This window comes from Microcaecilia unicolor, chromosome 7 (genome assembly GCF_901765095.1).
Source record: "Microcaecilia unicolor chromosome 7, aMicUni1.1, whole genome shotgun sequence".
NCBI lineage: Eukaryota > Metazoa > Chordata > Amphibia > Gymnophiona > Siphonopidae > Microcaecilia > Microcaecilia unicolor.
In genome coordinates, this window is record NC_044037.1 from 267,819,343 (window position 1) to 267,845,055 (window position 25,713).

The window sequence follows — 25,713 nt, forward strand, 5'->3', positions numbered from 1 at the left end:
TGTCAAAAATCCCCCTGGACAGGAACTTTCTGCACGCCTTCAGCTGCCTGACCACCTCCTGATAAGGCCTGGACTGCTCCGGCGGGAGCTTATCGACCAGGTCCGCCAGCTGTTGCACATTGGTCCGCATGTGGATGCTCATATAGAGCAGGTAAGATTGGATGCGGGTCACGAGCATGGAGGATTGGTAGGCCTTCCTCCCAAATGAGTCCAGAGTGCGAGACTCCCGCCCCGGGGGCGCCGAGGCGGTATCCCTCGAACTCCGTGCCCTCTTGAGAGCAGAATCCACGACCGCTGAGTCATGGGGCAACTGGGGCCGCATGAGCTCTGGGTCAGAGTGGATCCTGTACTGGGACTCTGCTTTCTTGGGAATGGTGGGGTTAGTTAGTGGTCGCACCCAGTTCCGAAGCAGCGTCTCCTTCAGGACATTGTGCAGCGGTACCGTGGAGGACTCTCTAGGTGGTGATGGATAGTCGAGGACCTCGAGCATCTCGGCCCTCGGCTCTTCCACAGAGACCACGGGAAAGGGAATGCTTATAGACATATCCCGCACAAAGGAGGCAAAGGAGAGACTCTCAGGAGGTGAGAGCTTCCTCTCCGGTGACGGCGTGGGGTCCGAGGGACGGCCCGTAGACTCCTCTGAGGAGAAATATCTCGGGTCCTCCTCTTCCCCCCACGAGTCCTCATCCTCGGTATCGGACATTAGCTCATGTAGCTGAGTCCGGTACCGGGCCCGGCTCGACGTCGAGGCACCAAGGTCTCGGTGTCGTCGAGCGGTGGACTCCCGCGCCGGCGGGGACGGAGCTCCCTCCATCGACGTCGACGGAGACTCCACCTGCGTGGCGGTCGAGACCAGCACCGCAAGCGGCGGCGGTGTCGACAGCCCCGGCGCCGGGCTAGAGCTCGCCGGCGCCACAGTCATCGGCGCCGGGGGCGCAAGCACCCCCGACGCCGGCACAGCCTGGCGCATCAGCCCTTCCAGGATCCCCGGAAGGATGGCTCTGAGGCACTCATCCAGGCCCGCTGCCGGGAAAGGCGGTGGGGCCGGTAAGGGTGTCGGTGCCAGAAGCTGCTGGGGGCCAGGAGACGGCACCGAGGTGCCGGAACCCCGACGCGTCGGTACCTCCACCACCGACGGAGATCTCTCCTCTCTGCGATGACGCTTCGGCGTCGACTCCTCTTCAGGGTGCACCGAGGGCTCCCGGTGACGGCGCTTCTTATCTTTTTTCCGGTGCACGTCACCGGCGCCGGAGGGCATGGAGGAGGAGGAGGTCGATCCCCCTCGGTCTCGAGGTACCGGGTCCGACAGGGTTCGGTCCCGTGGCTCACGAGTTGAGGGAGTGACCGGGGCCGACTGCCCACGCGGCCTCTCAACCCCACTCTCACCGGCGGACCGGCGGGCCAACGGGACCTGTTCTCCTGGGGTCGCTGCCATCGGTGCCGATGTCTCAGGCATCGATACCGGTACCGAAGAACCGGCCTTCGATACCGATGCCGTCGAGGTCGACGTCGAGGGGCCGGCGCAAGTTCCAAAAAGACGGTCCCGCAGAACTTGCCTCGCAACCTGAGTCCGTTTCCGGAGACCGAGACACAAAGCGCACGACTTGAGATTGTGCTCCGGCCCGAGGCACTGGAGGCACCAAGCGTGGGTGTCGGTCTGCGAGATCGGCCGGCCGCAGCGACCACACTTCTTAAATCCACTCAGGACCTTCGAGGACATCGACGGAAAAATCGCGTCGGCGAAGTCAAAGTCGGCAATGGTGGCTAAAATCACACCACGAAAAAATCAACCGACCGAGCGGCCACTAGGCCGCAACGTGGAGTCCCCGCTAGAAAGCGAGGGAAAAAAGGGGAGCGCGTGCTCCACACGCGCAAAAAAATTCTTTTTTTTTTTTCTTTAAAACAATACAAACAAAAACAGAGGGAACCGAACGGTCCAAGCGACGATCCGCGTAAACGCGGTCGAAAATCCGGCGGCTGAACAGAGAGAGAGGCAAACGCACCACTCTCTCAGTCGCGGAAAAAAAGTAACTGGCGGGAGCGGTCGCGCACGGGCGGGAAGGCGGCCGCGTATGCGCGGTGGGCGTGGCCTGCGTGCCGACCGTCCCGCGAAGCTTCTTCCGGTTGGTGGGGGCTGCCGCGGACGTCAACCCAGTCGTGAGAACAAGCAGCCTGCTTGTCCTCGGAGAAATGATTTTACGCAAACATGAAGAGGCTTTCGTAGTCTGCAGGAAAGAGGATATACAGGCACCAAAACAGACACAATATCCAGAAGAATCTTTATTCAAAAAGACCCAAACAATCTTTATTCAAAAGGACCCAACATGGCCATGTTTCGCCAAATATGCTGCATCAGGGGTACTGTAAAACACCAACAAATAAAACATATAGAAATGCTATAATCATAAATAAAACAAAGCATAACATACATATCAAATAAAACCAAGCATAAAATAATTTCTGGAGTATTACATATCAGAAATAAAACATATACATATGCTGTAGACATGGAAAAAAATAAAACTTACATGATGACATGTACAAAATCATTATGAGTAAAAAAATATATATTTGAATAAAAACTATCCACAAACATAAAACAAACACATGTGTGTGACACTAAAGTGAATACAAACTATAGCATCAAGCTTGGCTGGCTCTATGACTGTTAAAATGTACCACTATGCCAAAATAACAAAATTCTGAGTGCGGACATCACAATGCTATTCTGAAAAAAATCAGTGCATAGCTAATTATAAAGAGCACATATCTAGCCAGGGACACAAGCAGTGCTTCCTCTGTGTTTTTTTTAGCTTTTTTGGTGGGGGAGTAGAGAGCATTCAAAACTGCCTGTAGTAAATAATTGTAGCACAGTTTTTGGTTTTGTTTTTTTTTAAAGTGGTAAGCATGTGTGCCTTACTTTGTTTCTTAAAAAGGAGAACATCACTGTTTCATTATTTATTTGCTGCATTTGTATCCCACATTTTCCCACCTCTTTGCAGGCTCAATGTGGCTTACATCATGCCGCAATGACAATCGTCATTAACGGTGTGAGAAGAGCAAAGTATTGATACAATTAAGGTACATTAGATATCAAGAAAATTAGAAACAAAGAAATAATTAATACATCTCAGATATGCACAATATAAGGTAGAGTATGGTGTTAAATAATAACAATATGATTAAAGTAGCCAAATTAGGAGTTCAATGTTGATTAGTTTTGATACAGATGTGATAGAGGGTCTTTATGAAGGGTTCTTATTGCTACCAAGTATTACATATTAAGGGCATTTGCTTTAAACTTTAATTCAAACTTTAATTCATTTATCCAGTCTTTACATGCACATGGTTTTGCTTTTTAAACCCAAAGGTGAATCCTAAGGGTGGTTGAACAATTAAGTATAAACTGTGTTGTTTCTGACTTTACTTGTTTTGGAATTTGGACTGCTTTGGGTCCTGTGCTGATCTGTACAACTGCTGTCTTAGCAGTGTATGGAATAAAATGATTTATATTACTTTTACTAGTATTTTTACTGCTTATAGAACCTGGCTGTCACGTCCCTTACCATGGAACCGGCGGCTATCTCGGGCAGCGAAGTGCTCCTTGCCGCCACAGTCAGCGCGGCGGGTTTCCTCAAGCGGTGCGGCCATTTTGCAGCATGGTGCTTCTGCGCCGTGGTCCTTCTCAAACCAACTGGGCACCTGAATCAGCCCCTAAATCTCCGCTTCGCCTCCATTCCGCTGGGGAATGGTCACCCCCACGGCCTGCCTCCTTGTCTCCTCCCTCTCTGCTCACCAATTGGCTGCCTCCTGTCTCTTTTCTCTTCTGCTCCTCTCTTATTTGCAGTCCTGCTGTTCCCTCTTTCTCCTCTCTGCCCTAGGGCAGCTCTCCTTCTCTGAAGGCTCCTTGCTGACATCAGACGCCAGCACTATATCTGCTGATCTGTCTTCTGCCTCTTTGCTTCGGCTTCTACCTCGGTAGCTCTTTGTTTCTGTTCTGCGTGTTAATGTATTTTCTTTGCTTGTCTGCTTACCTAACCTTAGCTTGGACCTGGACTACTTGTTTGCCTGCCTGACTGACCCTAGCTTGGACCTGGACTACTCATTGCCTGCTGCCTGCCTGCCTAACTGACCCTAACTTACCTGACCTTGCCCGGACCTGAACTACTCCTCTGCCCGCTGGCTGGCTGCCTGACCCAGACCTGGACTACGCTATTTCCTGTTACCTACTGGACCCGAACCATCCTACGGTCTGTCTCTCCTCTCCTCAGCACTTCTCCTTCCTGGCCCCTGCTCATAAGTCCTTCCAGCTGCCTGCACCTGAGAGCTCAACCTCTGGGGAACGGTGGTCACTGCAAGTGAAGGTTGCCCGACCGCCGAGCCAGACCAGGGTCCTCTACTCAGGACACGTCAGCATTCAACTCGGCACAAGGACTCACAAAGTCTGACACTGGCTTTCTTGGGAGGGGGGGGGACAAGGTGACTGCGACAAGGCAAGGGCTTGGTGGGCCAGGAGATGGAGAGGAGAAGACTACTTGAGGCAGGAACGGGATAGATTCCCACAGGGACGGCTTAGATTCCGGCGGGGACAGGTTGGATTTCTGTCCCCGTACAACTCTCTAGCTATCACCCTGTGGTGATTATACACATCTTTACAAAACTAATTGAATCATATATAAGTCAGCTGTTCGTGGAGTACCTGGATAGATTTTCCTGTTTACACAATTTGGGTTTAGAATATCTAATAGTACTGAAACCCTTCTACTTGTGCTTTCTTCATATGAAAAAGAGGTGTTAAGTGCTGGTGATCAGATGACATTACTTCCATTTGATATCTCCATGGCATTTGACAAGGTAGATCATCATCTTTTGTTATCCAGGCTGGATGACATTGGCATTTCTAGGTCTGTGCTAAAGTTGTTTCACGAATTTCTGTTTAACTGCAATTACTGTGTGCAACAAATGAAAACACTTTCTAAATATTGGTTTCCGGGTTGCGGCGCTCCCCAGGGTTCACCTTTATTTCCAGTACATTATAACTTTTTTTTTTTTGCCTCATTGGGAAGTATTGGGTTGAACCCTGGCAAATTGCTGCTATCCTATGCAGCCGACATTTTCTTACTTTTACTGGTTACTTCCAATATATCAGATTTACCCGATATTTGACAGGATTCAGAAATGGTACTCATTAACAAAGTTGAATCCAAACAAAACAAAAGTTCTTTGGTTTAAGAATCCAGATATCAAAGTGCCTTCTTCGTTAGTTCTGATGAGGTGCTAACTGTTGAGGCTGAGTCTAAAGTGTTGAGGATAGTCCTCAACTCTTCTTTGACTTATAGGCCTCAGATCAGTCACCTCTGGAGGAAGACAATCTTCAAGCTGTGACAATTGCGTTTAATATGATCACTCTTCTATCCAGAAGCATTCACACTTCTGGTTCAGATGCTGGTATTTCCGCATATGGATTACTGCAATGGTCTCTATTTGGGGTTGAATTCAAGATATCTGAGAAATATTCAGCTCATTCAGAATACTGCAGTAAGATTAATTTTCAGGGTTCACAAGTTTGCTAGTGTTTCAGGCTATATGGTTAAGTTACATTGGTTACCCATTATCGTACACATTCTAATTAAGGCAGACTATATATTGTTCCAAGTTATTCACGGTTCTGCATCTCAGCTTTTGATTGATATGATTTCAAATCACTGTTTGGTCATTCTTCTCATTTACGTGATCAATTAATTCGATATCCTCCTGTTTTTAGAAAAATATGCTTTTCTAGAGTATTTAACACAATTTTTCTGTTTTTGTTCTCTCTTTATGGTAGAGCGAAAGTACTTAAATTTCAAAAAATGTTCAAAATGTACTTATTCGAGCGATCCGAAATGTAAAATCTTTAGTTGAAATTGTTAGGTTATTTTACCTGTTGTTGTTTTTTTTTTTTTATATCATTGAGTATTTTGTAATTATTTTGAATACTTCTTTTATTTCTGTACACCGCATTGAACCCCATTTTTGGAAAAGCAGAGTTTTGAAACACCATATGACACAGGCTAAGTGGTAACTTTTGGGGACATGCCTAGCATGTCCTCTACACTTACTATACTGTGTGACACTTGTGAGGGGTTAGGCAGATCCATTAATATTATCATCATAACTGAGAGCCTTGGTTCAAAGCCTGACTTTGGTACAGGATCTAAAAATGACAGAAAAGTTTGCAGGCCAGTAACTGTAATCTGAACTCTGAAGTTCCAGTAAGACTCCTGAGCTATTGGGACACCACCATGCAGCAAAATAAGGAAGGGGCTAGGGTGCAAAAACCTCAATAACAGGATTGTGCGGTCTACCAACAGGGCATAGTCAGTTACACCCAGGAAAATATGGTCAAAAATGTAGAACTGAGTGGTCTTGCAAGAAGATGACCAGGCTTTCTGAGTAATGCTAAAAAAAAAGCCAAGCACGTACAATAAATAGTACCATATATGGTCACTAAGGTAGTGACTACAATATATTATATCCAATAAGGTGTGTTACTGTCATTTTGTCTGTATCCTAAATGGGCATATAAAAAATGAGTGTATTTCCTATTTCTTTGGAGTGAGACAGTCACAGCCAGCACTTTTGTGCAAGCAGGGCTGCACTCTCATGAGAAACCAATCAATTGTATCTGAATTGGCAAATAATCCTATTGCTTTCTCATATGTAGCCTTGAGTCTTTTATATTAATTGGCTTTGGCTGGTAAATAAAACATTAGAGACTCAGACACAGAACACAACTATGTGTAGCTGTGGTACTGTATTACCATAAACAAAACTGATTGTACATGTTGCATGTATATTCTTTGGAGTCTCTGATATAGAGGTAATTTTGTGTAGCAATGTTCTGTATTCCCAGTCAGATATCACTGATCTGCTAATTGTACAAATACTTGATAAGAAATAAGGTATCTAAATAAATTTCTAACTGATGCAGCCTTGGGTGATTTATTTCTTCCTAGGAATTGGTGGGTAAACCACCATATTGGGAGGGATAAATATACCCTAATAAAATACATCCAGCAACCAGAACTCCGGACTGGGGCACTGGAGAGGCAGGCGGGGGTGGAAACAATGGAGGGACTACCAATCCCAGCATCCTCGGGAAGGATCACCTGAACCCTCTAGAAAGGCTAACCAGCGCTGCAATGCCCCTGACTCCCAGGGGAGGCCACTAGACTCCCTTAGAGAAGGTGAACCAGACTACAATTCCCAGGTTCACAGGGGGGAGGAGGAGGACGTTTTTGAGCAGGCTCGTGATAAAGATGGGGAGCAGTTGGGGAAGGGGGAGAGACAGAAAGAGCCTATGGAATGGATGCTTGAGGAGGTGATTACCGAGGTCAAAGAGGCTGGTGAAGGAATGCAGGTAGAGCCCGTGGATATTTCTGCCTTAGCCCGGGTGGAAAAGGGGGTAATCTCAGGGCCTGTTAAGCAACCTTGATGAACCGGTAAATTCAATTCATTGAGAGAAAAGCCCAGAAAAGTATCTGAGCGGGTTCCTTGGGGAAGTAGCTTCCACCTGGCCCTGGGCTCAAGAATGACCCTTGGGGAGGATACCAGGTGTTAATGGCTGGTATGAATGGGAGGGGGGTCAACTTTCCTCAGGTTGCTCTGAGGTGAGGGTATGCTAGGGTGAGTGTGAAGCACACAGCAGAACCTTTTTTTTTCGCTGAATGAACTTTGGGGAACTTTTGGGTAAAAGAACTCTGGGGCTTTTTGCTGAATGGACTTTGGGAACCTTTTTGCTGGGGAAAGTGCTGAAACTTTTGCCCAAGGATTAGTGGACTTGGTGAACTTGGGGAGGAAAGGATTGGGACTGTGGGATTAATACCTTTGGGGACACAGCTTGTTTTTCTTTTTGTTGCTGAGTTGAAACTACAAGAGTGTTGGAGCTATGTACTAAGCCCGGGAAGGCATATAGCCCCAGGGAAGAGACTGTTCCTAATTAAATACAGGGAATTTCTGACTGGTTTGATATTGGCCTAGGACTGGGAAAGTAGAAGCACAACCAAGCGGCGGGGGAAGTGTTTACAACTGAAATGTTCTTTACCACACTTTTAAGACAGTTCGCAATTAGCATGGATGCATTTAACACCTCCTCTTCAGAACGCATTAAGTGAACTCACACTAACTGCATAAGAGAGACAGCACATGGTGAGTACCACGCACTAATAATTACAATGTGCAGTCCATACCCATTCTTTACACATGATCAGAACAGTTAATGGCCAATTATTACATGCTGTCATGGAACAGGACAGCTAATTAATGCACTTGAGTAAAAACCAAATCCATAAACCAGGTAATCTTTAAGCCCTAAACTACTAAAGACAGGGTTGCTATTTGAAGGGTAAATATGCTCCTGAAATGTTGAAAAATTCTGCATATAAGCACAAACAACTTTAGCTCAATTCCATTTTACATCTCATAAGTTATCTAAGACTTTTCATAGAAGTGGAGTATTCTGAAGATGCATATTCTGACAGCCATCATAAAATATTAGGTGCTCTAGAATAGTGTTGGAGTCACAATGCAGATATATATATAACTATTTAACATTTTTAATCCAGCTGTAACAAGTCTCTCAAGGCCCTAACGTGTAGAGGCATCTTTTGATACCAAAGTCTAATATTAAATTCATAAGAACTAAAGAACATAAGCGTTGCGATACTGGGACAGACGGAAAATCCATCAAGCCCAGTATCCTGTTTCCAACAGTGGTCAATCCAGGTCACAAGTACCTGGTAAGATCCTAAAAAAAGTAAAACAGATTTTATGTTGCTTATCCTAAAAATAAGCAGTGGATTTTCCCAAGTCCCTTGTATCACTGGATTCTACATTTATGAATGGACAAAGAAACAAAAAAATATGCAAATTGACTAAATTTGTTTTTATCAAGCAAGAAATTCTATTGTTACAAATGTTTGTCCATTGCTTACAAATAAGGGTAGCATCAGAAGAATGAACACTGAAATTTCAGCAAACAATAAAATGTGTCCCATCCTGGGTTCATATGCAAGTTTCTAAAGTAAATTTCTTAATATTTCTGAAATGTAAGGTTAAAAATGCACATGTATGTACAATAAAAAAAACAATAACTTACCTGCAAATCATTTGAACTGTCAGTGCAATTTTCGTCCTTTTCGGTGTATACGCCCTCATAGTTATCTAATTTTATAATATTTTCTGATGATCTTAAAGTTTTTACTTCTGCTTCAGAACCCTTCATTGTATCTGTTTCTTCATTCAGAGTTACAATCTCAGACATCCTCATTAGAACAAGGTCACTTTAAAATTCTAGTGGAAATATGGAACCTTTGAAAAGATAAAATAGCACTGTTGGTTTTGTAAGAATATTTTAATTATAAATTCCAAACAATTTTGCATACTGCATACAAAAATTTTATTTTCACATGCTTGAGAAAAACAAAAGCAACTGAAGAAATACTGGCAGAAACCCCTACCCAAACAGGCCTAACTAATGGGATAACACAAAAGCAAAACTGGACTACAAAATATTTTTCTGAAACAATAAAATACTAACAATTAAGGCAAATTCTACTTCAATTTGTCCTGTCCACGTATCTTAACTGCACTTGCCCCCTTCTCAACTATTAAAATGTTTCATTTTATTGTACTGTATGGTTTTAACAATATTAGCATCTTATCTATGTTATTGGAATGTTCTAATGTGTGGTGCCTACTAAGGCGTTTCAGTGACAACAGGTAAATCATATTATGTATAATTATTAATCAGTAGAAAAAATCTTTTCAAAAAACAGTAATAAATTTATATATATATATATATATATATATATATATATATAAAAGTATAAAAATATAATTTTATATGTTATGCAAAATTTTTATAATGGTGCAATAAGAAATAAAAAATATTTAAAAAATGTGATGAAATGTAATAAATGTTGTATGGTCAACAAAAGAGATAAATAGACTATAAATGTACAAAAAATGATTAAACAATCAGTACCTTTGATGTTGTAAAGTAGTGCTTGATGACCAGATGAATTGTTGTGAGGATCTAGTACTGAAGTTCTTCAGAAATCTGAATTAACATGGATGAATAAATATATCTTATAGCTATATAGATAAATACCCAGGCTAAGAAACAGTGAATGTTTCATACGAGAATATATATAAGTAATGAAAGCTTGAAATCTGACCTAAAAAGAAGAAAAAAATGATGAAGAATAGTTTTTAAAAGTTTATTTTTTTAATATAAAAAGCGAAAAAAAAGTCGTTAATTAAAAAAGGCACCAAAAACGTTGTGAATCATAAGATATGGACTATCAAAACTGAAGTTAATGACTTTTGAAACCACTAAATAAATGAAATAATTTTGTGGGAATCAATGAGTAAATAGGCGGTAAAATTATAAGCAATCAAAAAGGAACGAGTGAAAGAAACCGAATGAGAAATGCAAATGAAAATTATAAATAATAATACCCGTGTAGCGCAATAAGCATCAAAAAAAAATTTTTTTATAAAAAAAAATAGGATCTATCAAGAGTAGATATTTGGTGCTGGTGAGTGAAATGAGGTATGTAAATCGCAACGATGCCTGAAGCTAAAAATATGACAATAGTGTTATGATTGGTCGAAGAGATGTTTACGTCATCTATTTTAAAAAAAGGCGCCAAAAAATGTCATAAAATGAAATGTATCAATATGATAGGAACCACAGCAAGAACCGTAAGGTGGCTAAGGCACAAAAAAAGAAATAATGAATAAATGTGGCACAAAAAAGGATGTATAATATGTATGTATATATAAAAAAGCACTTTGCTGCCAACTAATAAACAGCTGATGTCAAAATAACGGCATTGCCTAAGACATTTTTTTAAAGAAATACTGAATTGAAGACACTGATTAAGAAATCTTTTGGATAAAGAAACTAATGTAGAATCAAAAGAAAAAAGGAGAAACTAATGAAAAAAAGTGAAAAAAAGAGACAAACTTACCTTCTATTATTCGGATGCGCTACAAAATATAGCCCTATAGTTGGCCAATGTAAATATTGCAACTGTGGCAAAATGGTGGTATACGGAAACATCCTATTTAAATAGACAAGTTTAGCGGATATGACGTGTTACTGATTGAAAATTGATGAAAGGGATGACGTGTGATCGTCGTTCCATGAATGCCTTCATTGATGAAAAAGATATATGAAGAGTCAAGTTAGCGAATTTAAATATACTTTGATTCTATGATGTATGTGTAGGACTGATGAAATGTCGCTAAAAACAGCTTTTTTTTTTTTTAAACCTCAATCCACCTGTAAATAATTGCAACTGCTGTCTGGCCAACGGACCTGAGCGGAGTAGGAGAGGTAGGCCCTCACTCCCCCCGATGTAGAAGGGTCAGGACCCTGCTGCTGAGAAGCAGAAGAAGATGAAATCCCTGAGGGAGACAAAATGGCCGATGTTCCCGCTGAAATTGGGACCACGGGTCCCGATGCCTCAAAGAGGGTGGTGGGCACATCAACTCATTACACCACCCCCCCCCCCCCCCCCCGATCTGGGCTGTTCAAAGGCCCATTGCAGTGTGTGCACACAGAACCAGCAGTCGTACTGAGCTGCTGATTCCAACACATTAGGGCAGCGCTTCCCGGAGGGCATCCCTAACCACATGTCAAGCAAGCGCAGACCTGACATGCTGCCTGAATCTACCTTGGCCAGGGGATCCAACTCCTGCACTATCCCGGGCTCTCTGGGGGTATAAATTAAGGGAATCTAACTCTATGAAACAATTTGTATGTTTTTCTGTTTTGACTTATAAAATTTATTATAAATTACATTATGCTTAATTGCAGTCAAATGCACTATACATTATGTATTTCTCTACATAGTTTTATATCTGTAAGCCACATTGAACCTAAACATTGTTTGGGAAAATGCATGATATAAATGTCAAAACAAACAAATAAATAAATATTGGAAAATCCTTCAACCATGAGGCAGCGGATTCCCTGTTCAGGACTGTTCTGTTTTTTTCTGGGGTGTGTGTGTGGGGAGGTTGCTTTAGGGGTTTTTTCTAAGTGATAGGAGCAGCAAAAAGCCTTATCCCCTAAAGCAGGGAAAAAGGCTTCCCAGGGCAATTTGAGGGGAATTTAGGAAGCTGCAAACGGAGCCTGTGGGAGACATACCCAAACAAGGTGAACAGGCAAGGGAGGTGGGGGAGGAAGGGGACTCGCACCTCTGAAGCAAGATCCCTTGGAACCAAGCCAAAGCCTCACACAGTGAGCATTAAGGAGTGTGAATGGGGTCTGCAAAACGAAGCTCAAAAAGATACAATCCCGAGACTGTGACCTGGGAGTGTCCATTATGCTCAACCATGCTGAGGGGCTGCAGCCAGCAGAACAGGGAGCTAGGCCAGGGACAGAACACCAAAGCACAACCTACCACCTGCTGGAAGGTAGAGAAAAATACTGGATTGTTCCAGGGAGCACCACAGATTATATCCGGTAATGTCACTGGCGGAATTCAGTTATCTCTAACTCCATCTGCTGGTGGGAAGGGATAACACCCGCTGGTTCAGAACAGTATAAGTTGATGATAAGAAAGTATTACTTACTTTATTGGAGAACAAGCAGTCTTACTCAATAGAAAAAGATATTGAAGAACCATGTCTTGACATAAAAATGTCCAACTCACAGAAAAGTATTTCAACCTCTGTGATTCACAGCACTAATAGGGACTGGGGGGGGGGGGGAGTGGAGACAGCCCCACCAAGGGGTAGATGCACTAAACATAACGAGCCTTTAACGAACAAATAGATTACCCTGGCATGCACTAAAGGCCATTTTCCGACGGCTGTAGCAGTTAACGAAAACGGAATGCAGATGAGCAAATTGTGTAGAAACCCCATTGTAACGAGATGCACAAAGCTTTTCCGCTTGCCTTAACGCTGGAAAACGGCAGAAATTTTAACGAGAGTCTGTACCTCTCGTTGGGGCTGTGCAGGCTAGGAAAACTGCATAAAATTTTTTTTTTTTTAATCGGGGGGGAGGGGGGGGGGGGCAAAAACGGCCAAGTGCTCATCAGGAGCGCCCTTTATGGACGTTCTTCACTCATAAAAAAAGAAATCAAACAGGAGGCTTCGATGCTGCGGGCTCTTTTTTGGACCCCGGAATAATAAAAACATCTTTTTTGGCCATGCTTCACTCAGCTGAGAGACCTGGAAGTCTCTGGGCTACGCGCTGTGATTGGCTCAGGGACTTCCTGGTCTCGGCTGGTGAAGCACTGCCAAAAAAGACGTCTTACCGATGAAAAATTGGAAGCAGGAAAAACAAGGGAAAATCAAGCTGGAGGCAGTACTTGCCAGTAGCCTTTTCAAAAAAAAAACTAACAGTAGTGACATGTATCTGACATGCCCTGAACGCACGCCTATGATGTGTCACATGCGCACATTAGCCATGTTGATACCGTGTGCTTTCCGAATGAATCTGTGCGCATGCGTTTCCTACTCCGCTGGCGGGGATTGCACCAGATTAGCGAAACTTTCATTCATCCGACTTTTGAATACCGCACCGAACATTTCTGAGTAGTTTTTTTTAGTGCATCCTTCATTTTTTCAAATTCGGAAAGTTTTCTACATGACTTTTACGTTTCGATTCTTTTACATTTTGTTGATGTATCTGCCCCCAAGTGTCATGCATCCACTGGTTGATGGACGTAACTATTCCCAATGGTCTGGACTGGTCTGGTATGGACACAAAGGAAATGAGGCTTATACATGAGTGGGAGTGAGCTCCGTAAAGGGCATTAGGCTGACTGTGGAGAGAGTCAGCAGAGGTAATGAGTGCCCTAGAGAAGAACTCCTGAGAAGCAGTAGTAATAAAGGAGGGATGGGAGTTAATTGTGAGGGGGCTGATGTATGAGCTGGTAGAAGCTACAATGATGGACAGAGCTGGGTAGGGGTCACTCAGTGAGTGAGCCATGTACAGGACTTAGAATGCATAAGTCTGCCTAGCATTGGTCTTACTTCCCAACCTCCGAAGCTGCCGTCAAAGCTTGCTCCAGCTATGAGACCATTCAAGTTTTACTTTAATTGGATTCCATCCTTACAATGTCATATGTAAAGTATCCCTTTTAAACAGGGGCTGGAAATGTCCACTAATAGCTGTACCTGTGTACATAATAAGTGGAGACGTTTTCAGCTCAAATAATTCATCCAGGTAGCTATTTAGTTACCTGGACAAACTGCTTTGAAAATTATCCAAACATTCAGGGCCAGCCCAACCAGTAGGTGGACTATCAGTCCAGGATGGCACAATCTGGGGGCAGCACTAACGTGGTAGTCCGTGTGTCAATAAAGCCTCATCACAGTTGGTGTGGAGCCTTGAGCATCCATGTATACTCAAGGCTTGCTGGTTCCTGCCACCCTCCAAAATAGAATGTTTGGAGGGGGCAGGACCTGGCAAGTCTCAAGTATGCACAGATCCTCATAAATAGGCTTCCCAGGACATCTACAAATACCACCCTGAAGAGGTTAGGGAAAGGGTAAAGAACCACTCTGAACACTTCATTGTTTTTCTTTTTTTTGGGGGGGGGAGGGGGGTAGAGAAACGTTTAATATGAAAGGGCAAGACAGGTAAGGGAAGATGCTATATTGGGAGGGGGGAGCACTGAAATCCCCCTTGATGGGAAGTGCATGGCTGAAGTTCACCTAAGGTATCGGATGGCAGGGCTAGGCCAGCCCTGCTAATAATGCCTCTGCTCCATCTATATCCATTCAGAAGCACCACAGAAAACTAAACATTTCCTTTCACGTCTTCCATTTATGAAACCTCTTTCAACAACTAAAGCTTTCTAGAGTTTTTTCTTTAATATATTACCTATAAATCTCACTCTTTGGGGCAGTCCACTCTCAGAAATTCTGTTTTGAGGCAAAGGAAGAAAAAAAAAAAGATACACGACTAGCTTTCCCTGTTTTCTCAATATTCTAATCACTAGCCCACTCCTCAAGAATTATGTACTTACCATTACCCATAGCTGCCCACACTCTGCTACTGCCATCACACTTAAAATTATTCCCTGCAGTTTGCTGCATGCTTTTTCTGAAGAGCTAAAGTGTGTGGGTAGAGCCATGAACCAAGAACCAGGGGAGGTGGAAGAGGACTATATAATAAAGAATGAAAGTCTTTGGAGGGGTGGCTGAGAAAAGAATTAAATGTGGGTCTTCTGTAGAGACCTACCATGCATGCTGGCTAGGGCCCAATATAGTATTAAAAATATTTATAGAGATACATGGTTGGATTTACATCCAAGTGATACAGGTTACCCATTTGTTCTTGTAGATTTATTGTGATCTGCTAGTATACATTTTTAATATTAGCTACTTTGAGAAACACAGATTATATTATTACCTGTATTTATTGTATCCCACGACAATAAAAATCGATAATCCAAGGTTCCTTTTCACAGTGGTCAACAAGAATGTTAATTGCAGTGAACCATACTGAAAGTTGCACAAGTCCCATGTCCTTGTCACCAGTGTAGAATCCTGAAGAGAACAGTATGGTTTCTGATCACGTATACCATCCCTTTCAAAAGCCTAAACAAAAAACACCCACACACATATCAGTATTAAGCTTAAGAACAGCGAAGATACCTACCCGTAGCAGGTATTCTCAGAGGACAGCAGGCTTCACATTCTCACAAGTGGGTAGACTCATCCCGCATCGCCCGGGTCGGCAAAATGCCAGAGAAAAAATGAACGAGAGCTTTCTGGAGCATGGGCAGTGCTCCAACGCACATGCACAAGTGCCTTCCCGCCAACAGCGCGGCCGCACCTTTCAGTTTAATACGAAAGCAAATATGAAATAAAATATGAAGAAAAGACAACTCCAAGAGCAGGTGGACGAGATTGTGAGAATGTGAAGCCTGCTGTCCTCGGAGAGTACCTGCTACAGGTAAGTATCTTCGCTTTCTCAGAGGACAAAAAGGCTTACCATTCTCACAAGTAAGGAATCCCTAGCATTCAGGCTCACCCAAAATAACAAACACTGGTCAATTGTGCCTCCCAACCACAAGGACTTAACGCAGATTAACCTGAAACTGTATACAACTAGATGAGGGTGAAGCCTGGAACACAACAAAACGGGCCTAGGAGGGTGCAGTTGGATTCTAGACCCAAACAGATTCTGCAACACTGACTGCCCAAACTGGCTGTTGCATCGGTAACTTGCTCAAGGCAGTAGTGAGATGTGAATGTGTGGACTGAAAACCACATTGAATCCTTGCAAATATCTTCAATGGAGGCTGACTTCAAGTCAGCCACTGACGCAGCCTTGGCTCTATTATAAGCCGTGACATGACCCTCCACAATCAGCCTAGCCTGGGCATAAGAGAAGGAGAAGCAATCTGCTAGCCAATTGGATATGGTGCGTTTCCCGATGGCAACCCCCATCCTGTTGGGATCAAATGAAACAAACAACTGGGCAGATTGTCTGTAGGGCTTCATCCGCTCCATATAAAAGGCTAGTACTCTCATGCAGTCCAAAGTGTGCAAATTGCTTTCGCTAGGATGGGTATGAGGTAGGGAAAGAATGTTGGCAAGACAATCGACTGGTACAGATGGAACTCCGACACCACCTTCGGCAGGAACTTGGGGTGCGTGCGGAGGACTACTCTGTTGTGATGAAACTTAGTGTAAGGTGCATTCACTACTAAGGCCTGAAGCTCACTGACCCTATGAGCTGAAGTAACAGCCACCAAGAAAACGATCTTCCAGGTCAAGTACTTCAGATGGCAGGAATTCAGTGGCTCAAAAGGAGCTTTCATCAACAGGGTGAGAACAACGTTCAGATCCCATGACACTGGTGGAGGTTTGACAGGGGGCTTTGACAAAAGCAAACATCACATGAAACGAACAACTAAAGGTTGTCCAGAGATAGGCTTACCTTCTACACTCTGATAAGCACTAATTGCACTAAGGTGAACCCTTACAGAGATTGATCTGAAGATTTGTTTCCTGGAGGGACCAAGCTGCTTGAGTGTGAAGTCCATCTACATGAGTTCTCCAACCTAGCAAAGATGCATCCTTCGTCAGCACTTTTTGCGGCCGAGGAATTTGAAATGGAAGTCCCAAGGTCAAATTGGACCGAATTGTCCACCATTGAAGAGAGCGAACAAGCTCAGGGGGACACTTGGATGACATCTTCTAGACTTCCCATGGCTTGAGATGCCAGGGTCCATTGAGCAGATCTCGAGTGTAGACGTGTCATGGGTGTAACATATACTGTGGAAGCCATGTGGCCCAACAATCTCAACATCTGCTGAGCTGTGACCTGCTGCGATGCCTGAACCTTGGACGCTAGCGAAAGAAGATTGTCCGTATGCGCCCCCAGGAGGTAAGCTCGGACATTCTTCATATTGAGTAGTGCTCCTATGAACTCCAATTGTTGAACAGGATAGAGATGGGACTTGGGGTAGTTGATCATGAACCCTAGTAATTCCAGCACCTGAATAGTCATCCGCATGGACTCCCAAGCACCGTCCTCGGAGGTGCACTTCACCAGCCAATCGTTGAGATAAGGGAACACATGAACTCCCCGTCTACATAGTGACACTGCGACTACCGCTAGGCACTTTGTAAAGACCCTCGGAGCAGACGTGAAGCCAAAAGGCAACACTCGGTACTGAAAGTGATGTGTTCCCAGTCTAAACCGAAGATACTTCCTGTGAGATGGAAGTATTGGGATGTGTGTATATGCATCCTTCAAGTCCATAGAGCATAGCCAATCATTTTCCTGAATCATGGGAAGAAGGGTGCTCAGGGAAACCATCCTGAACTTTTCTCGGACTAGGAATTTTTTCAGTGCCCTTAGGTCTAGGATAGGACGCATCCCCATGTATTTTTCTGCACAAGAAAGTACCTGGAATAGAATCCCCGCCCTTCTTCCCCTGGTAGAACGGGCTCAGTCATATGGGCCTTTAGAAGGGCGGATAGTTCCTCTGTAAGTACCTGCCTGTGCTGAGAGCTGAACGAATGGGCTCTCTGTGAACAATTTGGAGGTTTGGAAAGCAAATTGAGGGTGTATCTGAGCCGGGCTATTTAAAGAACCCACTGGTCGAAGGCTATGAGAGGCCACCTTTGGTGAAAAACATTAACCTCCCCCCAACCGGCAAGTCATCTACGGCGGACAGTTTTACTGTGGATATGCTCTGCTGGAGCCAGTCAAAAGCTCGTCCCTTGCTTTTGCTGGGGAACAGCAGAGGCCTTGGGCGCACAATGTTGACAAGAGCGAGCGTGCTGGGGCTGAGCCTGAGCAGGTTGGCAAGCCTCAGGAGTGTACCTACACCTGGAATAGAAATAGGGGGCACTCCGCAACCTATCAAAATACCTCATGGATGAGGAGGCAGTTACAGAAGACGCCCGGTGGGAAAGAGAAGACATAGCATCAGTGTGCTTCTTGATTTACTCAGCAACCTCCTCGACCTTCTCTCTGAAAAAATTATCACCCCGGCAAGGGACATCTGCCATCCTCAGCTGGACAGAATGGTCAGGTCAGAAGTACACAGCCATGAGAGTCTGCACACTGCAATACCTTGGGCAGAGATCCTGGATGACAGGTCAAAAGTGTCATAAGTGCCCCTGGCCAAAAACTTGCAACACGCTTTCTGCTGCTTGACCAACTGGTGAAACGGCTCGGCCTGCTCCGGAGAGAACACATCAACCAAATCTGACAACTGCCGCACTGAGTTCCACAAGTAGACGCTCGTGAAGAGCTGGTATGACTGAATACGGGCGATGAGCATAGAAGCCTGATACATTTTTCTCCCAAAAGAGTCCAGGGAGCCAAGGCATAGTCCCTACTACTCCTGGCTTTTTTGAGAGCAGCATCCACCACCATGGAGTCATGAGGTAACCGAGATCTCACCAACCCAGGTTCCCCATGGATCAGATACTGGGTGTCGAATTTCTTGGGGACCACAGGGACAGAAGGGGACGCCCAGTTGCTAACAAGCACTGCCTCGAGTACCTTATGGAGAGGAGCCATCACTGTCTCCTTAGAAGGGGAGGTGTAGTCCAGGACCTCAAGCATCTTGGCCCTGGACTCATCCTCCACTTCTACAGGAATGGAATGGCCTCAGCCATTTTCCGTACAAAAGAGGTGAATGAGAGGCTCTCAGGTGGAGAGACTTTCCTCTCAGGTGGAGAGACTCTCCTCTCAGGTGGAGGGGAGGGCTCAGAAAGGATCCCATAGGACTCATCTGAGGAAAAGTACCTGGGATCCTCTTCTGATTCTCATGAGCGCTCCTCTTCGGTATCAGACAGCACTTCCCTCAGGGATGTCTGAGACCGAGCCTGCCTCAACGTCAAGGACCCATGCCCTCAAGAACGGTGTCGAGGAGCCAGCTCCCGCCTCAACTCCAGCAAAGCTTCCTCCACCAATGTCGAAGGGGTGTCGGATGCCGCACCGTGGGCTGAGGTCCAGGCGGGGCCACAGCAGAAAGCATGGCAGGTGAAAGCACCCTGATGCCAACACACATCCCTGCATGATGCCTTCCAGAAGTCAGGGAACAAGGTCCGGATGCGCTCATCGAGGGGTGCCGTCGATAAAGGCTTTGGAGCTGGTTGGAGCTCAGGTTGCAGAATCGTCGGGGCCAGTGCGGGAGCAGGACCTTGGCTGCTAGGAGACGTACGCATCAGCACCTCCTGGATGGAGGAAGAGCAGTCCTCCCGGCGTTGACGCTTTTCGAGTGCTGAAACCCTCAGCACCCTGAAGCTCCCAACACGAGTGTTGATGGAGAATGGTGACGGTGCTTCTTTGCTTTCTCCCAATGCACGTCACTCATGCTCCTTGGTGCCGACAAGGATGATGTCGAATCCTCACGTCACCTCGGGGTCGGGTCCAACGATGGACAGTCTCGGGGGGCCTGCACAGCAGGAGGTCTCGAGACAGATGGAGACTCACTCGAAGCCTCCCTGCTCTCAGTGTCTTAGGGTCTCACAGCAGACATTCCTAACCACTCCTGATGCTGGTGCAGCATTGAACGTCGACGCCGATGTTGAAGAACCGGACCTGGCTCCAAAAGTCTTCTTATGTTGAGCATCTTGAGAAATCTGTGTCCTTTTCTTCATACGAAGACAAAAGACACAATTGGCAGGGCTATGTTTGGGCTCAAGGCACTGTAGACACCAAGAATGGGTATCTTTTACCAATATGTTCCAGTTGCACCAGGTACAACATTTGAAGCCACGGAGTCTTCAATGACATGGAAGGAAAAATAGCTTTGGCGAAATTAAAAGTCACGATGGTGCCTACAAAAAAGGGGAAGAAGGCACAAAAGGAAGACCCGACCGAGCAGGCCTAAAACCAGCCCACGCTGAAACAGAAAATAAACTTAAACATGGGCAAAAAAGCTAGGGACCATAAGGGACTTTAAAAAAAAACATTTTAACGAATTGAAGAAAATAAAGAGAAAAGAGGAAAGGAGGTAGAAAACACTGCTGAAAGGCACAAAAATAGCTCTCTCCTGGACATGTGAGGATCAAGCGAAAAAAGCCACTGCTTCTCACGAGGAGAAAAAAAACCTGAAAGGCGCAGTTGCGCTGCAGGAAGGCATCGCGCATGTGCTTTGGAACACTGCTCACGCTCCAGAAAGCTCTTGCTCTTTTTTTCTATGGCATTTTGCAGACCCGAGTAACGCAGGTAAGCCTGTTTGTCCTCGGAGAAAGAGAACTTACACTAGAAAACAGAGAACAACAGAATAAGCATGATATATTCTCAGGCTTAAGGCATTTTATTTCAATATTTTCTTGATAAGAATATCTTGATTTGAAAAATTTAAGGATTAAAACAACTTTTATTCCCCCTATGTTAGAAGCTACTCAGGATAAAGGAAAAATAATCATAAGATATGCATGAACTAAAATGAATGTAACTGATGGATACAATAAAGATAAAGGAATAAAGTTAAAGTTCAACAAGCAAGGTTTTTATACATACAAGTTAAACACAGCAAAGGAAAAGTTACAAATTACACTACAAGGAAAGCCAGGGAACATGAATAAGCAAAATCATTTTAGTTAGATATGATCTTAGCAATTGAAGGGCTTACTAACAATTCCACTACTACATTAGCACTTGTTAGTAAATAGGTCCCACAATGTAACCAGTGAAGTGCAATAAACATGCATTACTCATTAATTTAATTACTAACAAACAGCTCAACAAATCCCAGACACTCTGGTGCCTGGGATTTTATGCCCCTGAATGCAAGAACAAAGAACTGCATCACAAATAATGTATCTCCCAGCTCTGCACCATGATTCAGCTGAATGTAAGCTTGAGTCATGTAATGAAGAAAGTTCAGGAAGTCTCATAGGACCTCAAACCAGATCAAAGAGGTTAGACTGAGAACAGGAGACAGTACAAGGCTATCTAGCCCATTATATGGATTGAAACTAGTAGGTGTAGCTTGCTGGCAGTAGGCGGAGTCACAAGTACACTCAAAACAATAGCAAATACTATTGAAAGCAACAGTAAAAGAATATTAGTAATAACGGACTGCCTATGCGTGGTTCATCTGTAAAGTCAAAAAGCTTTTCCAGTTGGATAGGCTATGCCTTAAAAGCTGAACAAAATAATTCTGGTACTTATTTTACAGCTTTTTTATTTATTTGAAAGCATCTCATATGTAGATATGACTATCATGAAATCAAAACTGAGTATTTATTTTATTTATTGCATTTGTACCCCACATTATCCCACCTTTTTGCATCACTACAACAACTTCAAAAATTATTGTAGCTAGTGGAAACAGCACTGATAAAGGCTGTATTTTGTGCTCACTTTTCTACACTGTTCTATACAATACAGTAATACATGGCCAAATTTCAGTGAGGATATCCTGTTTACTAATGGGTTCATCTTAACTGTTGTTGCAATCTGCCTTGGGCTGCTTGGTGTTATAAAGATTGGAAGTAAAATTTGATTCTCCTTTCACTGGGGCACATGGAATCACATCTTCACCTCATCTCTTTAGTACAAATGGATTATTCTGCTTTGAGCATGTTTCAGGGACAAGTGGTTTTCATAAGTCAATATAATAAAAATAAATATTTTCTTTCATGCAGATCTCTTATTTGTTTAAACACAACTAAATGGGCTATAAGCCCCTAATGCAGTCCACTGGTGTTCGTATATTTTGTCCTTGTGATGAATTATACTGTGCCAAAACTGCGTCTAAATGGCAAATGACGTTTAATGTAAGTTCAAAGAGATGCATATGGGAAACAGGAACCCAAATTATAGCTACGAAATGCAAGGTTCTACGTTAGGAGTCACCAACCAAGAAAGGGATCTCGGCGTCGATGATACGTTGAAACCCTCTGCTCAGTGTGCTGCGGCGGCTAAGAAAGCAAATAGAATGTTAGGTATTATTAGGAAAGGAATTGAAAACAAAAATGAGGATGTTATAATGCCTTTGTATCGGTCCATGGTGTGACCGTACCTCGAATACTGTTTTCAATTTGGTCAGCGCATCTCAAAAAAAGATATAGTGGAATTAGAAAAAGGTCCAGAGAAGGCCAACGAAAATGTTAAAGGGAATGGAACAACTTCCCTATGAGGAAAGGCTAAAGCATCTAGGGCTCTTCAGCTTGGAGAAAAGGCGGCTGAGGGGAGATATGATAGAGGTCTATAAAATAATGAGTGGAGTGGAACGGGTAGATGTGAATAGTTTGTTTACTCTTTACAAAAATACTAGGACTAGAGGGCATGTGACGAAGCTACAAAGTAATACATTTTAAACGAATCAGAGAAACTTTTTCTTCACTCAATGTGTAATTAAACTCTGGAATTCGTTGCCAGAGAACGTGGTGAAGGCAGTTAGCTTATCGGGGTTTTAAAAAAAAGATTTGGACGGCTTCCTAGAGGAAAAGTCCATAGACCATTATTAAAATGACTTGGGTAAAATCCACTGATTATTTCTGGGATAATAAGCATAAAATGTATTGAACTTTTTGGGGGGATCTTGCCAGGTATTTGTGATCTGGATTGGCCACTGTTGGAAACAGGATGCTGGGCTTGATGGACCTTTGGTCTGCCCTAGTGTGGCAATAATTATGTACTTATGAGTTTGGCAGAGAAATTGCCATGTTCCAACAATGTACTAGTGCTCTAGATGACCAGATATATGGGTTGACGAACACCCAGGCCCGCTTCCAATCCCAACTTGTGGCCTTAGAGGAAAAAGTGGAGGACCTTGAGAATAGGTCCTGGCGAAACAATCTGCAATTGACCGGCCTCCAAGAGAGGGTCTTGGGGCATGAGATCTGATGCGCATCCTGGTTTACAAAGGAACTCCAAGTGCCAGCAGCCTCGGGGACACTTTGCATAGAGAGTGCCCATGGACTTGGGCTACACCAGCCCTTTAATGCACAACCCAGACCTGTGATACTGCGCCTCCTTAACTTTGCACATAAAGAGTTGATTTTGGCAGCATTCCACGCTGGAAAACTTCTAACTTACGAGGGGACCCGAATACTATGCTTCTAAGATATTCCACCATAGTAGCAGTGAATAGGTGGGCCTACTCTATCCTGCTAGACAGAGTCATTCACAAGGCCAAAACTTTGTTCTTCAATGCAGTGTCTAAGGCACAGGCCTACTTAACTCAGATTAATCAAGAAGAAGATGTGGGAGTCAGCCGTAAGGGATCTCTTGAGGTCGAATCATTCACGAGAACGTCACCCACATTTGTCTTTCAGGATGCTATCAATCTGCTCATCTGTTTTACTTTATACTGACCTTTCCTGAGCCTCTTTTTGATTGGACAGAAGGTTCTTAGCGTCTGGAGGTGGCGAGTGACTGGAAACCGCTTTGCAGTTTCTTTATTATACTGGGTTCCTCGGTGCTTGTATCAGCCCTGAAACAACGCTTGCTTTACTAACCTGGATTACTCTCCTACAGACTTCGCAAGACAGACTTACGTTTGGACAGTGAATTTTTTTTTCTCCACCCCACTGGGCTTACTTGGAGAGAGATATCTGCAGGCTGGTAGCCAGCCGGGATTGCACGAGATTTTGCTAGGCTAGTGGGATATTGGACTGGATTACTTTCCTGCTGTCTTTTACAATACACCAGAAAACTGTCATTCATTGTTGGGCCTGGGAGAACCATGTTGCTCTAATTTTCTTGCTCGGCTAGCTAGCATTACTTGATTGCTGATGGGCGGAGAAACAGAGCATTGTGCCTCATTTGAGTGCTGAATGGGTATGCCTGTCAGAGAGGTTGTTGGTGTGCTTTGGACTTGATATGCTTTTAGATGGGAGCGCGGATGTGTCGGGAGTGGACGGGTGTTAAAAACGTGATTGGTTTCATAAATGAGAACCTTTTTCTCTCTATGTTGGGGATATTTGAGAGGGAGTATATATGGGGGGGAAGGGGAGGGCAGGGTCGGGAGGACAATAGGTTTGGGATACCCTTACTTAACTATTGGAGTGAGGACAAATTTTTTGCATATAGCTCTGTAAATCTCTTCTATACTATAGGCTCTGTTTTGGTGGGCTAGTGGCTGGGAAAGCCCACTTTTTTTTTTTTTTGCAATATTGCTGTCTGGGAAACACCATAAGAACTGGGGTGACCTAATGGTAAAGATAGTCACCTGGAATGTGGGGAGTTATTTCTTCCCTTATTAAATGGTCCATTCTAAATGTTATTATACATGGATGACTATACATGTATACATGGATGACTGTGTTTTGCATTCGTTTTCATATTACATATTGTAATTATTCAAATCCTCATTTATTTTGTATACCTAATGTATACTATCCCACATCACTTGTTGTACTGTTAATCACAATAAGTTGTTAGCCACATTGAACCAGATCTACTGGGATAATGTGGGATATAAATGACATAAAGAAAGAAAGAAATATAAAGCTCAGCAGCGGCACCCTATAGACACTGCACTGTTCCAAGAAACACATTTAACAGAAAATGAACATGCCAAATTGAAGTGTTGGTGGGTGACTGTGTGGCTTCCTCTGCCATTAACAAAAGGGGGGGGGGGGTTGCGATTCTCTTCCGCAAGGGGATCCAGGATCATCTCCAACCGCTTCACACAGACGTGGAGGGCCGGGTTGTCAAATATAAGATCACAGTACATAGGCAGTGTTTTGTACTGTGTAATGTCTATTCCCCCAATCAGTTCAGTCAGACCTTTTATATCTGTTGGATCACCTCCTTCCCTATGATCAAGTTCCTTTTGTGGTGGGGGATGATTTCAATACAGCATGGGACCCACAAATAGACAGATCTTACTGTCGGGGCCTGTCACATTTTTGTCAGGTGCTGGTTCTCCTTGGGTGTCTGGTGAGTCCTGCACACATCGAACCGAGTTTATACTCACTTTTTGAGCACATTCATCCTAATCACGAATAGATTATCTCTTAATATCAGATACTCTTCTAACTTATGCACAGAGGGTGGAGATAGGACCGTGCAAGATTTTGGATCATGCTTTGGTTTGGATGGACTGGTGATGTGGATTGCGACGAGAGGACCTTCCACAATGGAGATTCTCTCTTTGGTTGGCAAAGGATGGTCACTTTGAGGATTTTCGTCACTACGGCCTCGCTTTCTGTATGCATTTCTGTCACTACTCTGAAAAAGAAGGAACTGCATGTTCTTCAAAATTG

General features: G+C 44.0%; 1 protein-coding gene across 5 annotated transcripts in view; it reads right to left on the bottom strand.

Annotated features, from left to right (window-relative positions):
- The window catches only part of R3HDM1 (R3H domain containing 1), a 336,575-nt gene that overhangs the window by 282,657 nt on the left and 28,205 nt on the right, over positions 1-25,713 (bottom strand). For all 5 annotated transcript variants that reach the window (XM_030210711.1, XM_030210710.1, XM_030210709.1 and 2 more), the window contains exons 2-3: positions 15,425-15,612; positions 9,140-9,351 (exon numbers count right to left, since the gene is read on the bottom strand). In XM_030210711.1, the coding sequence (XP_030066571.1) occupies positions 9,140-9,310 (171 nt within the window). In that variant the 5' untranslated portion in view covers positions 9,311-9,351; positions 15,425-15,612. The remainder of the gene's footprint in view (positions 1-9,139; positions 9,352-15,424; positions 15,613-25,713) is intronic.